At 38.9% G+C, this 14,013-nt stretch overlaps 1 protein-coding gene across 13 annotated transcripts in view; it reads left to right on the forward strand.

The window, feature by feature from the left end:
* The window catches only part of DOCK3 (dedicator of cytokinesis 3), a 224,773-nt gene that overhangs the window by 154,763 nt on the left and 55,997 nt on the right, over window positions 1-14,013 (forward strand). For all 13 annotated transcript variants that reach the window (XM_054838228.1, XM_054838236.1, XM_054838229.1 and 10 more), the window contains 7 exons: window positions 72-243; window positions 931-1,028; window positions 3,045-3,128; window positions 3,483-3,583; window positions 4,910-4,991; window positions 9,724-9,894; window positions 13,509-13,701. In XM_054838228.1, the coding sequence (XP_054694203.1) occupies window positions 72-243; window positions 931-1,028; window positions 3,045-3,128; window positions 3,483-3,583; window positions 4,910-4,991; window positions 9,724-9,894; window positions 13,509-13,701 (901 nt within the window). The remainder of the gene's footprint in view (window positions 1-71; window positions 244-930; window positions 1,029-3,044; window positions 3,129-3,482; window positions 3,584-4,909; window positions 4,992-9,723; window positions 9,895-13,508; window positions 13,702-14,013) is intronic.

Consider the following 14,013-nt stretch of genomic DNA (forward strand, 5'->3'; position numbering starts at 1 on the left):
TGCTGTCAGGGTGTGAGTGTGCAGAATGAGACAGACTAGGTACAATTGTGTTTCCTGTCCTGTACCTGCAGTGTGATGAGAACAGCACTTTTAACAATCACGCACTGTACCTGGGGCTGCCTTGCTGCAAAGAGGACTACAATGGCTGCCCCAACATCCCTTCCAGCCTCATTTTCCAGCGCAGCACCAAAGAGACCTTTTCAGTCTCCACACAGCTTTCCTCTACCAAACTGACCCAGAATGGTAAGTAGATCAGCCTTCAAAATTGCCCAAGGCAACAGGGATTATGAAAGAGAGAGATAAGATGGGTATGCCTGTGCTCTGTTTATTTTACTAAAGTACTCCTTTGCTATAATTTCCTTATATGTAAGCTGTTTTTTTTTTTACTAACACTATTGAAATGAGCAGAAACTTTTTTTGAGGAAATAAGGATATTGACAGATGGCAGAGAAATTACAGGCACTACTGCAAGTGCAAGAGGAGGGTAATATGTTAAAGCAAAGTTAATTTTCATTAAATGGTTGAAGAACAAAAAAATCAGTGTTAGCACTTCTGCACAATCCAAAGTTTGTTTTGTTCGGCTGTTACAGAGCTACTAAGTAAATAAAAATTTGTTACAGCAACGTGCCTGAGGGCATGAGAAGACAAACGTGGATTGTCCACAGTGCAGTGTCAAGTCACATAGTGAAGAATGCAATCTTTACTCTTTTTAAAGTACTTTACCATTCCTCAATTCACTTCTTTATTAGTAGTATTGGACTTACTCCGTATTTTCCTTCTTTTTTTTCCCCCTAATTCCCCACCCCCCGCCCTGAGAAATGTGAACTGCAACAAGAGCAGAACTGTAACGTAATGAATCTCTGGTGGGTCTGGGGTTGCCACTTTTCCCTCTGCATATGGATTCTAGCTCTTTCTCTTACCATTCTGCAGTGGATTTGCTTGCCCTACTGAAATGGAAAGCTTACCCAGATCGTGTGATGGATATTCTAGGAAGACTGAGACATGTCAGTGGCGAGGAAATTGTTAAGGTACTACGTGAATTAAGAATCTCTGGATGCATCTGTGTTAGTGAATTCAGACCTGCAGTGCACTTCTGAATGTTCCCTCTTATTGCACTTTTTGATTCACGCTGTGAATTCTCAGAGTGTGTGAACTGGGATTTTATTTTGACATAAAACTGAACAGGAAGATACACTCCAAAAATTAATGGACAGTTAGTCCTTGGGATCAAGACAGAGCTAATCCTCACGAAAATTCCCTCACCTGCATGCACTGTGAGTATCAGGTCCTCGGCACCAACTGTTCTGCTCTGTAGGCCCGCTCCCGCTGAGCCGCACTTGCTGATGCAGGCATAGCCCCTGGCAGTGGTGTTCTGGGCAGATCTCCCTCCTCCAATAGTATTTCCTAAAGGACATTCTCTGCAACTGCAGTAAGCTGGTTGGTCATTTCTAGAGTGAAGAAAATAGAGCTGACTCAGAAAACTTGGCCTTTTCAAACAGCTATTGGAGTTGATCTATATTTCTGTTTTGCAAATATGTTCTAAATGTCCGTGTAGAGGAGAAAGAAATGTGAAACCTTGAAAGTTCAGTTTTGCTCAGTGGCCAATGAACCACGCTGCAAAACCATCTTCCTGTCTCAGCACTGTGAAGTGGAGCTGTTGCCTAGAGCACCAGTTGCTCTCTAGCGTGTCTAATCCAGCAGTAAGCTACCTCCTACCTGATCATTTCACCGTGTCTGTAACCGCTGTAGCTCTACGCGCCAATCCTTTGTGCGACCTGAATTTTCTTAGGTCAAGGGAACGTCAAAATGTCTTTGAATACTTGTGGTCTCAGCAAAAATATGTGCATTCCAGATATCCCTCTGATAATTTTAGGTGTGATAAGAATTCTCCATAGAATGCATTTCTATACATCTAGAAGAAAAAGGACATAATTGGTAATGGCAAACAACTACAGAGAAGAAACCAAAGAAGCAATCCCATCACTTAACTACAAGTTTATGATTAAAACCACTTCACTGTAACTCATTTGAATGTTGCCATATCTTGGATATTAATCTCCATGATAACTTCGTAACAGTAACAGAAGAGGGCAATACCCCGCTTATATTGGAATTTTTCTAGAATGTCATGTTTTGTACACTTTGTTTGCAGGGTAGTAAAAGTACCTGGTTTTCATAGAGAAAAGCATAAAAAGAAAAGGATTAAATTACTCCAAGGGGAGAAGTAATTCATTCCCTCCCTAAATCAGCTGCCATTTGGCATTGGGATATGAAGAACAGAATGCAGTAATTCAGAAAAAAAACCCAAATTTTATCCTTTCAGAGACTTCATAAATTGTTATGTTTTATTTCTTGTTTTCCACATCAGAAATTCAATTAGAATAGATTAAAAAATCATGAGAGAATGTGCAGTTGACTTGATCTTCAGCATTCTTCTTCACAGTCATCCTTTCTGAGGACTGTGCTTTCAGGAAAGAAAATCACTGAATTGTCAGCATTCAGTAAGCCGCAGTCTGACGGATGGAAGAAACAATTGGCAATATGTAACTTGACCCAATTAACGCTTGTTATAAAAGCTTTACTCTCTGTCACAGAACAACAGTTTTCAACATTCAACAGAATTTGAAGCACCAGTTAATGTGCTTCCAAGCCTTAAAATTGATGAAGAACAGTATCTGATACAGTCTAATGGTATGAGAGTGAAAGTTAGTTGTTTTCCCACTGTTAGGCATCACTTCAGTCAGCCGACAGTGAAAGCTGAAGGCTGATATTTGCAAATCAGGCATGTGGTACACATTTCTTTTTGTTTGTTTGTTTGTTTTCTGTCATTTTTTGTTTAGAAATATTGCTTGTAAAGAGAAGAATTTTTCTTAGTAAAAACAAATGAAAATCTGTCATATCATACGGATGAACCTGAACTGGTTTGTCCTTGGCAAGTGTTTCACAAAGATATCACCATGTATGAAATAATAAAAGCAGTGGGGAAATAACCTTATTTTAATACAGTTGAATTTGAAATTCTTTCTTTATTCATGTCATTTTAGTTCCTACAAGATATTCTCGACACGTTGTTTGTAGTGTTGGATGACAACACAGAGAAGTATGGTCTGCTGGTCTTTCAGTCTTTGGTAAGCTGCTGAATTGTTACTTTTCTTTATCTCATGGTCAGTGAGTTTTAAGTTTCTTATTTTCATGTTGCTAGTACTTTTCTTCCGTGAAATCTGAAATATTCAGCTGGATCCAGCCTTATGTTTTCTGTAATAATCTTGGGTGAGGAGGGCAGGATAGCCTCAGCACATCCGAGGACAGTGATATTTGCTGTCACTTGGGAGAAGCAAACACCACCATCTAATAACACAACTCTGACTCTTTAAAGAAACTCATGTATTTTATTGTTCCTTAGCTTGTGTAACTTGTTATAGAAACTTGGCAACAATGTGCAGTTTCCTTTAGTATGGGCTCAACTTTTTCACCTCCCACAGGTATTCATCATAAATCTGCTGCGTGACAGCAAGTATTTTCATTTTCGACCTGTGATGGACACTTACATTCAGAAGCACTTTGCAGGAGCACTGGCTTACAAGTAGGTTTTGTTTATCCATCACTTCAAGAGACATTGTTAGCAAGCTTTTGAATGTCGTCACCATCAGAATCATAGCCTTTGTGTTAGCAGTGGTTTTCAAAAGTAGAACTACTCAGATGAAAGTTTTCCAGCACAGTTACAGAGAAAAGCTGCTGAGTGCCACCTGTGGCTAAGAACGAGCAGACTTGGAATTCATCTTGCCTTTCTGAACTGGCAAATCTCGCTTTGGATTTTTTTAACTGAAGAGACACTGTCACTCAGCAACAACTCATTCTCAGTCTGTACAAATGACCTACCAAGAACATATACATTTCTTGTCTTAAGGAGGACGTTGGGATACAAGACTTGCGTGGAAGCTTAGAGAACAAATGTAATTTCCTCTTCCAAAGTAGACAGGTGTTCACATAAGATGATGTTCTGTTCAGTTAGAGTAAATGTATAATTTCAGTAGACCCGAAACTCAGTTTTCACTTTGAAGATTCTGCCTTATTTTCTAGTATTCTTTTTTGAGTTTTGCATGACAGGAAGACAGATTTTTGAAAGCAGTGACAGTTATCATTCAGGGGTTTGTTTTTCCTTTCTTTTAGACCATTTCTTTTGTACATTTGAGGATATTCTATCTTTGGACACAATAAACTATTAAAAATAGCTTATAATTGGTTTTGATTGTTTTAAGGCATTCACATTTTGGTGTAATTAAAAAAAAAAATTCTGTCAATGGCGGGTGAAAACCTGTAGATACCATACAACACTAGAAGACAGTCATGTTCAGAGGATAAAAAGGTGTGCTGCTTTGTGTTACTTATCACCTCTTTCAGATAAAACAAATGATTTTTGGTTGTCCGATGTCTGAAAAAGAACATGTTTTTAATACAACTCTTAAGTTAGTCCAAACAGTACTGCATACTTAGGAAACAGATGTGTGTATTTTCTTTGTGATCTTAGTTTCTAAAACCTGCTTGCTTAGAGGAAGGAGATCTGGAGTTTCTTACCAAAACAAACAAACAAAATTGTATGTTTTGATCTCAGAACTATACTGCATGCCTTTACCAAAGCTATCTCTTTAATAACATCTTTCTGATGTTCTCTTAGTGTTCCAAATGGTCTACGTCAGTTACAGAGAAGTAATTATTTTCTGGTTTCAAAACTTAAATAAACATACATACTATGTCAGTTCAGTAGCTAGGACAGCTATAGCTGACCATTGAAATGGAGTGAAATGGGACTATTTTATAGATTCCACCCTAAACTCAAAATGTTTGTTCCCTGACTGATTTTTAAAAAGTGCTGAAGGTTCCCCTTCTTTTCACTGTTTGTTATATTCAGAGAGCTGATCCGATGTCTGAAGTGGTACATGGACCGTTCAGCTGAGCTCGTACGCCAAGACCACATCCAGGAAGCAATGAGGGTAGGTATGCAACAGAGTATTTGTGTGTCTGATCCATCTGTGACTGCAAAAGGGCTGGGGGAGCTGTAAATAAAATCAAGGGTAGCCTGGCACTGACTTCTTATTTGTTTAACCAGGTTTTTTATATATATATATATGTTTTGCCAAAATTTTAATTTTAGGGGGAGATTCACTCTTGTGCAGAAAAAAATGGAAGAATTATGCCTCCTTAAGTCCTTCTGAAGCCCTGTGGAGAACTGAAGTGGGACTTACATGGAGTATATTTGACCTGGCCATATGTATATATATGTGGCCTACACCTTGTACTTCAAGAAGCCGTTATTTGAAATGTATTAGGCACAGGTGCTGCGAATCAAAGATATGCTTTTCATTTCTGGCTGCGACACAGCTTCATTGTATTACTGGCTGAAGTTCTGGAGTACTTTAAGAAGCAGATAAATGAGCCTTTAACTGGAAGGAAATTCTAACAACTGTCATTGCACAGGACCTGAATCACAGTTCCGTGATGAGAGTATGATCTTTCGGAAGGGGACAGCTTTCTAATGATGTGTGAAACCAAAGGAATATTTTTGGTGCTGTTACAGAGAAATCAGAGACTCAAGTACTAGTTTTACCATGTGTACTTGTACAATAGAAAGATACTGTGTCAAATACATAAAAACAACATTTCAAATTTGCAGGAAGAGGGGTTTTTTTGAGTGTCCATCTGTACCTTCTTTCTGTGAGTAAGCTTATGTCCAAACATTTGAGTCTGGGCACTTTTAGAACTAGTAGCAGTGGCAGAGATTAGCACTTTCTTTTCCTCACTTTTTCCCATCAATACAAATAGGTGAAGTGTATCACAGGTGAAGCACACCCCCATACACACAGATTGTTCTTTGTACGTGTATTTATGCTTGTGTCTTGGCATACCTTTCAGACTTTATTATGGCTTTTTCTTTCTTGTGACATTTTTGTTCTTTGGTTTGCCTCCTTTAGTCTAATTTAGTCAATATTTTTGAGGAAGTAATTTTTATTTTTTGAGAATCTTTGTTCTATTTGAAAAGTTATGGCATCACCGCCCTCAACTAGCTTTCAAGATACTCCTGTTAAGATCATATCCTGAGACTTACAAGGGCATTATATCAGTGTTTACTTTGTCTTTTGTAGATATTTACATAGTTGGAAACAACTTCTTTGTAAGACTCTTCAACCACAGATTCACAGAGAATGTTAAAAATGGGACAAACATGTTTTTTCAAGAAATTATCAACTTACTCTTTTTGCTTCCATTCTCATCCTTCCTTTTGGTGGGTTTTGCCTAGATTGAGGAACCCACTGAAAAAGCAAGACCTTTTCTTCCTCAGGAAGTCACATCCTCATATCAGTGTTCTGGAGCTGAACCACACAGAACAGGCATCAAACTTCTTTTTAGGGACTCTGAGGTACTGCATACCATTACTGTGGGCCTTTACATGAATCAATGATACAGAAAGGGTCAGTCTTCCCAGCTGATGTCTTCAAAACCCTGAACGTGTTTTCTGAGCCATGCCAGCCAGGGAGCTAGTGAATGAAAGATGCGGAATTACATTCTCAGCCTGCCTTTTGAGACTGGGGACTCCTCCAAATTGTCGTCTTCACCCTGAATTTAAAAAAAAAAAATGTCAGTCTGTTGCTTTTAAGACCAGTCTGTCTCTGGACTTATTAATTACCTCATTCAGAAATAGTTACCTTATTCAGTGATTTACATGTTCTACAGTCTTGCTTTTTCTAAGAATACCAGAAAATTGCTGATGTAGCTGTAATTGTTCCACCCTGGTCAGCCTGTTTGTGGGACTTGCTCCTTCTTTTGTTGCTGATGCCTTGAACTTTGCCCTAGGTCTTCTATCTGTTCTCCCAAGATTGGTACCTTCACTTGAACCTTTGCACTTCTTTTCTTAAAACTGTATAGTAGATGCTTCTTGAAGCAAGCACGCTCTTCTCTAGAAAAAAATACATTGACAGTAGCAGGAAGAGTTTGTTAGCTGCTCTTGAATGGTGAATGGATACTCATAGGCTACTGAAAATGGCTTTTATTCACTTTGGTTAGCACAGTGAAAGAGATTCGGACCTTCAGAGCTAATCCTATTTACATACATTGTGCTTATGACAAGGTTACCCCTTCTACATACTCCAGATACTTTCCTAAAGTGATCTTTGGGTTTCTTGAGCTAGGGAATTAATCTGTGCTTTTTCTTAAAGCAGCTCTATACAAGGTTGGTTCATCTGTTCATGCTCTGAACATCAGGTATAGTTTGCCTTTTGTATGAACTGAACAGACTTCATCTCTGCAGCAGATGAGTCCAGATGTGCAGCTGTACTGTCCCTAAGACTGTCCACTGCATTTATGAATGTGCTACAGTAAAACCATCAAATGTTGTCTGAACATAATCCCTGAAGACTCAAGTGTCTCTAAAGACCACCTTTATCCATTAGACCTGCAGAATAACCACAGAAATTTCTCCACTTTTTTTACCTGTGTTATCACAGAAGCTTCTAACTGATGCTGCTTTTGTCATAGTGGTCTTCTGCTTTTAATTCTCCTGGGACATTGCAACCAACCACCAGGTAATCTGTGCAAGTTGCGATGTGCTATTCCTGTATTCACAGAGTGAACGTGCATATGGACACTCAGAGAAGGAAGGAAGGTTACTCATTAGTAAGTGGAAGTTCTTTGAGATGTGTTATCTATATGCCCATTTCTTATTCCTTTTCTCGACTCTCCTGGAGTACCACTGGTAGAATTTAGGGGTTGTTTGGTTGAGAGGAAATAAGGTTTTGATGCTGCTTGTCCATTTAAGTTTTGCATGTGATGGTACCATGAGTCTTTAAGTGCTGGTCACAGGTGAGTGGTGTGTGCTCACCTATTGTGTGAACATGCATATAGACTGTGTTTTTAAGAAACTTCCTTTAATGTGATACTGATTTTTTTTAATATCATGCCAAATATAATAGAAGGCTTGAATTTTATTTCAGTGTACTTCTATGTCTTTAGGCACACATATGCATCACGTTTGTGATTTTCTAAGTAGTAAGAGTCAGTTAGTCCAAGTCCTGATTTGTGCTAATGAGACTTGGTTTGTGTTTTTGTCATCTCAGCCACATGTCTGCAAACACAATGAACTCCTCAGCTGCCTTTGTGGGATCATTCTAGGCAACAGTTTAGGTTGTCTGTGCTGAGGATGTGGAGTGTCTCTGAAAGCCTGCCATTTCACTTGCAACAGAGAATTACAGAATTTCATCCATAAATCCTCTGATTCATTGCAAAACATAAGCTTCACATTGAAGTTATGAGCTTTCAGGTTAGAGTTACAGTCGTCTGTACCAAACCTATAAAACAGCTTGTACAAGCACTTGACTTGCTATATTTGGTGTTAGCAGCAGAGATGCTAACCTTAAAGAGCTGACTTGTGAACCAACTGACCTTTGTCTGGAAACTATCCAGAAATAAAAAGTGTTATGTCCCGATGAAGTTCTTTGGTGTAAGGAAGCTTCACTGGGAGATGTTTTAGTACAGAAGTATAAATAATGTACTGCCAAATTACCAAAGCTATCATCGTTCCCAGAAAAAAAAAATGGCTGTAAGTATCACTGGCATTTTGAAATCTGTGATGGCTTTATGAGGAATTTCACATTCCCATTCTCTATCCTTAAAGCTGTAGCATTCTAATGCTTACAACAAAACATTGCATATTCTTGCGTATATTGCACATTGCCACAGTAGTGTCTGTGAGAACCCCTGATAGATTGGTAAGCTTGTTAAGGGCTGCAAAGAACAATGTATTTTTCTTCATTGAAACTGCTGCCAGATAAATGGAGTTCTGAATAATGCCATTTACAAAATTTTAAAGATGTTTAGATTGCAAATTCAGACTTAATCTAGTCGTGTCATAGAGCAAATTCTCATTCTACTACAAAAAGATCCAATTTGCCCGTCCTTCAGGACTGCAGCATCTATCACACATTGTATAATGGTGTAAATGCCATCTTCTGTGCAGGTTATTCTCCCTCTGCTGGGTGCTCTCCAAGTTTCACAGGTGATGATAAAAGAAAGGCACTTCAATTTATCAGAGCTCTAAGTAAAAATATACTCACTAGAGCACTGCTGCTTGCTACTGTTATGGGCTGCCAGAGGGTTTCATGTGCTGCTCTTGTTGTCTTCTATTTCTGCATCTGCATTTATTTCCGTTTGTACATGTAGCTGCCAGAAATAAAGGTGAACCTTGCTGTTGTGTTCATACTGAAAAGCAGATTCTCCTCTTTCCAGGTAACACTTCTGTTCCACTGACAGTCCGCTTATCTTAATCTAGATTAGCTAACTCCAGTAATTAAAGGTAAAATTTGAATGAAAACAGGAAAATAGCTTCTTCAGTTACAGTTATTGTGCCAAAAGTCTTGAGAAAACTAGTCTCTTCACCAAGGTTTTCCCCAAATTATGTAACTCAAAATTGTCTATTTGGCTTAAATATGTACTTTTTTGTTAGTGGGACATACTGGTAACAAAGATTGTTGGTTGAGAAGGGATACTGCCTATGAGTTGATCTTCCTTCACTGAGTTATGTAACTTATAAAACCTGTTTTTCTGTCTCCTTTCTAAAGCTGAAGAATATAGTTATTATGCACCTAGAATCTTTCCTGGTTCTCTTTAAAGCTCCTTTATTTTTCTTTCTCTCTTTTTCTCTGTCTTAATCTCCTTCCTCTCCTGCTCCTTAAGGCCTTGGAATATCTTTTCAAGTTCATTGTCCAATCTCGGATCCTTTACTCCAGAGCTACTTGTGGAATGGAGGAGGAACAGTTCCGCTCCAGCATCCAGGAGCTTTTCCAGTCCATCAGATTTGTGCTCAGCTTGGACAGCAGGAGCTCCGAGACTCTCATCTTCACACAGGTTTGCTATTTTCTACACCTTAACTGGCAAACCAAAAGGCAGCTATTTTCTGCACAGGTAGTATATATGGGCACATGACAATTAAATGCAGGTTAGTAGAGTTTTTCCCCTCTCACAAGTTGATGATACTGGAAAATGACATTGCCAATTAACATTAGACAGTAGCTTTGCACTGCAGATACAGGTGAGCTGAACTGTGGACTCTGAACGTGACTTGTCACATGAGAATTTCATCTCTGCTCTTCACAAAAGTAAACTGCATTTTAAAGCCTCTCATTCATGTGTCTTACAATTGGCCTAAAGAAATTTTAAATCCTTAATTGTAGTAGCTGAAGTCAACACTTAGGGTCATAGCAACATCACAGTAGAGAAGTTCAATTGAGGGACTCAGTCAGATAAACTTAATTCCAGCATACTCTAAAATTACAGTCAAAATCATATGCAGCCTGACTGCAAGCATACTGTGATACCCACGCTCACATTTAATATGCTGTTTTGAATATGGCCCAGATGACTTCATGATGATTTGGTGTGGGCTTAAGATACTACTCAAAGCAAGTAAGGATTTTTTTTAAAGACCACTGTACTAAATTACATAATTTTGTGTTTAAAAGTTTTAAATAGTTATGTCAAATGTTACATGTGTGTCTCAGAGAATATCAAAGACAGACCACCCAAAACTTCCTGGTAAGATGAAGGTGATCTGTAATCACTAATTTACTATTTACAGATCTTTTGAACACCTCCTGTAGTTTGCCAAAGAAGCAGTTGCTGCGAGTGTTGCCACAAAGCAGAGTGACTCCACTGGTTAGGGAAGTTGCCAGCGATGTGATCTCTTTCTTAAGAAGCTGCTCTGAAGGATTTTGAGAACAGCTGCTCTAATTTTTTATTTAATCACCTATTAGCGGGTATAATAAGATGAGGCAGGAACACGAGAAATCAGTGCACAGATTTTGCACGCAAAGTGACAGTGAGTGGAAACAGCATGTTGTGAACGCAGGCTGTTTAGGGTTGTTTGGCTTTTAGCTGCGTTGATCAAAAATACAGAGGGAGACCAGATTTGAGGATGGGGTTATTTTCCCTTTTTGTCTTTTTTTATTTTTTCTCCTTTCTCTCACTACAGTATTTCTTACTTTGGACTTTTGTAGATTGTAAAGCCTGTCCTTGTTTAATCTTTGAAAAGTTTACTTTTTGTTTCCCCCTTGCCACTATGTTGCCCCTTGATCCCAATTGCCCCATAGGCCTCTCAGCCTGGAGGGCAGGCGAGCGGAGCTGGGACATGTGCCCCACAAAAATGTGGTGGTACTTCAAGGCCGTCATTTAATTCTGTAAGTAATGATCCCCAGAACTGCACAAGTATTTCATCACGGATGTTCCCAATTAATACCTTTTCCCTACCCCAAACCCTCTTTTCCTGCATATAAACTGGAATTTAATGTTTAAGTGGCTGGTACTTTAAAACTAGAAAATGTGGAATATTTTAGTAACTAATGGAACAGCTTATGGCATCCACAGACTGAAAATACTGACGGTATTGAGGGGGTATACAAGATTATGTAAGTCAAATTGTTCAGGACAGCCAAGGAGATTATGTACTAGTTCCGGAAATCTGGACAACTGTTAAATATCTACAGAAATGCTTGAGGCCCTAGCAAACATAATTTTCTTCGCATTTGTCCTCTTATCCAGGATATTAGAGAGATCTCAATATAGTTCCTTCCAGCAATGAAGTTAAAACTGATTATGTGCTTCCTTCCAGGCAATTAGTTTGACATGAGTAATGTTCCAGAATATTTTAGGGTGTTGTACAAAAAAGAGCCCTTCAAGGAGCTGATGAAATGATGTAGCTGTTCCTCAAGACGGCTTCAAAGCTTCCTGAAGAGATCCCGTGCATATCCTTACTTTGCTACTGGACACCCTAAATCCCCACAGCAATCCTCCTGCTTCATAGTAATAGTTAGAAATAAGTTTAGGAAAACTCCTGTAAGGATTTGTTGGGCCAGTATTGTAATTCACTTCTCCCAAAGATAAAGGTGATGACTGGATTTGCAGCTGTTACAGCCTTCCAAGAGTACCATGAGCTATTTAAATGATTCGTGTTTGTTTATTTTGTTAGTGCATTGTATGTATTTAGCAACAAATAGGTGACAACACCCAGGAGGCTATGTGGGGTTTTGTGTAATCTGAATTGATTGTAACAAGACAAGATGTTGAGAGAGATAACGAGCATGAAGAAGAAAGAGGTAAATTTATATTCAGAATAATTTAATGGGCTCTACAATGTTAGTTGCAAAAATAACTTAGCCTTTGCTCAAAGACTATTAAATAGATATCACTGCTACGTGTGGGAAAAGATACTTTGAGGAAAGACTTGGCGAAGAAGGAAACTGTACATTATATGGGATTAGGAGAGGCATGCCAAGTGTTAGAGCCAGCATGGGAGAGCTACGGAAATGTTTGTGCAATGAGAAAATAACAAAAATCCATGAGGAAAAGGAGAACTTGCAGAATAGAAGAAAAAACCGAAAGGTCTTGAGAGACTGGAAAGGCAAAACTGAACAGAGATCTGCAACGAAGTTTGGTAAATCTGAACTTGTGCAGGAAGTTGGTGTGGTTTGTGTGGAGAGCTTCAGACGAGGGAGGTGGAACCAGTGAGAAGGGAAGTGTGCAGGGTGGTGGGGCTGTGGCTGGGAGTAAGGCAGTTGAATCAAAACCAGACTGAACAGTTCAGGAAAGTCACCACTGGGAATTTTAAGTAGTTCTAATGAAGGAACTAGGTATGGACCTTGGGCAGGACATAGAGGAAGACAGAGAAGAATTTTAAAACATGAGAGGTGAGTGACAGTTGTTAGGTATGATGTCAAGTCTGTGGAACTTGAGGATAGGGTGATGCATGGCATTTACTACTGTTATGAAGTAATTAATTGGAAAAGTGTGAAATTAGAGAGGAAGAGTTTGATCTTGTTGTTGCTGTGCTGATATTGTTTCTGCACTTTAAGAAACACCTTCAAGGATAGCTCCAGCTTACTGGAAGTATCTGTCATTGCAAGAATCACGTGCACGCTTACTGCATGATGTGATGCCTCTTTCACATGAAATCACACCCCACCCCTGCTGCAGAGATACTGCAGTATCCCATAACAGTGCTGCTATGGTTAAGGGTCTGTCGCCATGTTCTTTACTTCAAAATATTTTCTGAAGATTTTTAACTATCTTCTGTAGTTAGTAAAAAAAAATTGGTATGGAACTCTAATCAGAAGCAGGTTTTCTATTTATTGAAAAAAGTAAATCAACAAAAATGGACTGTTTTCTGTTCTATGGGACCTCTGTTTTAGAAGCTGTGTCCTAAAATACAGCCTTTTGAAGCTCTACGGTATCTATGGGCTCAACTTATTTTAAGACTTAGTATTGCAACAGCACTTGATTTTTAAATACTACGTGGGATTTGTTCACTCTGAACTTTAGGTATTGCAAGACATTAACACCAGCCCTAGTGCACTATTTAGTAGCTTTTTGCAGACCCTTACTTCAGTTTTACTGTTGTTTCTATGTCACTGCATTTAGCTGCAGTTACAAAATTCAACATTTTCAGTTTCTTCATTTACTTTTTTCAGGCTGCTTTGCTGAACTCCTTCCCTGCTATCTTTGATGAGCTGTTGCAGATGTTCACTGTGCAGGAAGTAGCAGAGTTTGTGAGGGGTACTCTGGGCAGCATGCCCAGTACAGTACACATTGGGCAATCAATGGATGTGGTTAAGCTACAATCTATTGCACGCACTGTTGACAGCCGCCTGTTCTCTTTCTCAGGTAAGACAGCAGTATCTGAGGGTAAGTCTTGCTGCTAAGAGTAGCAGCATGTTACATTTATTTTGCGGTTGCTTCGTTGCAAACAATTCATTGCTGAATGCCAATAATCTTGGTACTTATTTATCTTGGTGGCATCATTACATATATTCACTGCTGGTACTTTGTAGGTTTCCTTAGGGTAGAAAATGTTTATAAATCCTCCATGGATAAACTGTAGTTACTAAAGGTTGCTAAAAATATGTACGTTAACAAAATTACTTGGAGTTGATCTTAAAGGACTTTTCCAACCGATACAATACGATTCCATTCACT

The sequence above is a fragment of the Grus americana genome, chromosome 11, assembly GCF_028858705.1.
Source record: "Grus americana isolate bGruAme1 chromosome 11, bGruAme1.mat, whole genome shotgun sequence".
NCBI classification, from domain to species: domain Eukaryota; kingdom Metazoa; phylum Chordata; class Aves; order Gruiformes; family Gruidae; genus Grus; species Grus americana.